The 3,047-nt window shown below is 48.7% G+C and overlaps 1 protein-coding gene across 5 annotated transcripts in view; it reads left to right on the top strand.

The window, feature by feature from the left end:
- Window positions 1-3,047, top strand: part of Tfcp2 (transcription factor CP2) — a 48,625-nt gene that overhangs the window by 36,274 nt on the left and 9,304 nt on the right. For 2 of the 5 annotated variants that reach the window (XM_021184128.2, XM_021184127.1), the window contains 4 exons: window positions 499-592; window positions 1,435-1,525; window positions 2,270-2,391; window positions 2,763-2,905. In XM_021184128.2, the coding sequence (XP_021039787.1) occupies window positions 499-592; window positions 1,435-1,525; window positions 2,270-2,391; window positions 2,763-2,905 (450 nt within the window). The remainder of the gene's footprint in view (window positions 1-498; window positions 593-1,434; window positions 1,526-2,269; window positions 2,392-2,762; window positions 2,906-3,047) is intronic. The other 3 variants (XM_029469600.1, XM_029469599.1, XM_029469598.1) reach the window with 2 other exon arrangements.

The raw sequence follows: 3,047 nt of genomic DNA, 5'->3' as shown, positions 1-3,047 counted from the left end.
GCCTTGAGGAGGTGTACTGGGGACCAGAGACAAGCAGCGCCTTGAGGAGGTGTACTGGGGACCAGAGACAAGCAGGGCCTTGAGGAGTTTTGTTTGTGTTTCTAGACTTCACTGTGCAGCTCTGGCTGGCTTAGGACACATTGAGTAGTTATCCATCTCCGCCTCACCTGTACTGGGTTCCAGGCATATGCAGCTTCAGCTGGCTGCTTTTCCCTCTTCTTTCTAAGGCTCTCTCTCATCTTGTTGCCCAGGCTGGCGTAGTGTGGTTTCTCACATACCTGTCACTACCGGATCCGACCCCTTGTCCCTTGAATAGAAAGAACATTCAGGGTGACAGTGAAGTATCTCTCGTGTTGGAGAAGACCTGTGTGATAGAAACAGTTTGCAGCCACTAGCCAGTGTGGCTGTAGGCTGTGGAAGGACGTGTTTGGTTGTGTGTGTTCTAATGAGGTAGCAGATGAGACTGTTCAGATACCAAAGAATGCATTCTTCTTTCAGAACCTCTTGCCAACAACCACGCCTCAGGAAGCCCAGCAATGGCTGCATCGAAACCGGTTCTCCACATTCACGAGGCTTTTCACCAACTTCTCAGGTTAGGTTACCTTCTTCTCCAGCATGGGGTGTTCATGTGCATCTTGGGTCCTCATAGGATGTGTCTAGGAGTGTCTGTTTGTTTTTCTGATAAAACAAATTTCGTGAAACACGTCAGACTTTTCAGCCAGCTGTGATGGTACAGTGAGTCCTTAAAACAAGGCAGGTTTTAGTTGGAGCTCATTTAAACTTTATGTTTACTCTGTATAGCACTCTTAATATGTTGTGTTGCACACCTTAAATCCTAGCACTCAGGAGGCAGAGGCAGTGGGATCTCTGAGATCCAGGTGCAGTCTGATCTGGGTAGTGAGCTCCAGGATGGCCTAACCCTAGAAACAGATCAACAGATGTCTTTCATCTGGTGACTTTATCAGGGAACAAACTGAAGCCCCAGTCCCTGATGCCACTGTACATATACTTGCACAATCCGCCTTTGTGCAGCCTTCTGTGAACATCGGTGTGGGAACGTGTAGTTGATAAGATGTTCTGAGTTGATGCTTTCATCATCTGTGTAACAGAAAAGTCCAGTCAGAAGGAGATGCACTAGATGAGCACACACTGTGTGAGGTGAGACTGGAGTGGGCTGGTATGAGCCTGTGGAAAGGAGTTTCAGACAGGGAAAGCAACTGGCCTGCTCAGCGCAGTCAGGCTGGAAGCATAGGTTAGGTGGAGAATCATACAGAAAGTGAGGCAGAGGCCAGGCCACGGGGGCTTTATCTGCAGTAGACATAGCGTACTGTAGACTGTAATGTGACACTCAGGAGGCGATGACTGTGACATCCTGAGGTGTGCTTGCAGTGTTCTTGCCTTTATCATTAACCTGTGTTTCTCTGTTTATCCCAGGGGCAGATTTACTGAAACTAACTAGAGACGACGTGATCCAAATCTGCGGCCCTGCAGATGGAATCAGACTCTTTAATGCATTAAAAGGCCGGTGTGTACTTTCTGTTGAGATGCCAATGAAAGTGAATTCTAAATGAGTTTACATTCGGGAATTTTTCACAGTACTCTGTACAAATAAGTATGTCTCATCAAACAATTAAAAGAGACATATGGTAGATGAAAGGTACTAACTACCAGAAGTTGTTCTTTGACCTCCACCCTCCCTCCACATGCTCACTGATATGTGCCCCCTACAGGGATTGAATTGAAGTGGCAAGAGCCTTTACCAGCTGAGCCATGTGGCGTGCTATGTAGTAATATTTGTAAATAAACAGCATATCTAGAACCTGGCCCACATATACAAACTACTCGTGAATCTTGGGTATTTCTAACCATTACTTCAAAGCTCACAGACTCAAATGAGTGCTACATGGTCACGTGAAGGATCAACAAAGTCTGGGGTTCAGTGAGGGCTTAGGACCCTGAATCGCAGGTCTAAGCCAGCAGCAGTGTTCCCTTACCCTCTCCCCTTCTCCCCTTCCTCCCTTCCTCTTTCAGTGCTAAGAGTGGAACCCAGGGCCTTGAGCTTGCCGGGCCGGCAGGCTGCCACTAGGCCCTGGCCCTGGCTCCACACATAACTTTTCAGTGAAAGCCAGAGTTTAGCTTAAATGGCGCCTCCTGTTGCAAAGAAACAACAAAGCCCACAGCTGGGAGATAAGGAAACAAGTAAACTGCTCTGGGCACAAGCACTAAATTCATTTGTGTAAGCTGACGGTCCTTTTTCTTCTCCACACAGGATGGTGCGGCCAAGGCTAACCATTTATGTCTGCCAGGAGTCGTTGCAGTTGAGGGAGCAGCAGCCACAGCCGCAGCCACAACAGAAGCAGGAGGATGGGGATTCACATGGTACTTTCTTCGGTAGGTTGTTCTGGGCAGAGCAGGAAGAAAGGAGAAGAGACAACCCGTGCGTGGCGGGTGTGGCGAGAGTGCAGACCAGCGCAGCGTTAGTTGGAGTTCTAGATCCTTCTAGCTGTTCGTGTCGATTGAGCTGTAATCCATACATGTTATTTGTAGTACTTTTTCTTACTTAAACCAGTAATGTCCATAGTGCTGAAGATTTCCATGTCCTCTGCAGTGTTTAGAAGGGGGCGGTGACTGGGCTTGTGGAGTAAGTGTTTCTGGTTCCCATGAGAAAGGAAACTGAGGCAGGTCTGCAGCGAGGTGCAGGGATCTCTGAGTCTCTGGAGTCAAGCAGAGCCTTGGCGCTGATGCTGTGCTTTCCTTCGCAGTGTACCACGCTATCTATCTCGAGGAGCTGACAGCTGTCGAACTCACAGAAAAAATTGCTCAGCTTTTCAGCATTTCTCCTCACCAGATCAGCCAGATTTACAAGCAAGGGCCGACAGGGATCCATGTTATCATCAGCGATGAGGTCAGTGACTCAGTACAGTCAGTGCCATCCCACAGTGTGTGAGCAGCGGTCAGTGTGTCAGTACAGTCAGTGCCATCCCACAGTGTGTGAGCGGTGGTCAGTGTGTCAGTACAGTCAGTGCCATCCCACAGCGTGTGAGCGG

The sequence above is a fragment of the Mus caroli genome, chromosome 15 (genome assembly GCF_900094665.2).
Source record: "Mus caroli chromosome 15, CAROLI_EIJ_v1.1, whole genome shotgun sequence".
NCBI classification, from domain to species: Eukaryota; Metazoa; Chordata; class Mammalia; order Rodentia; family Muridae; genus Mus; species Mus caroli.
Note: the sequence above shows the minus strand (reverse complement) of the source record. Positions and strands in the feature narration are given on the sequence as shown.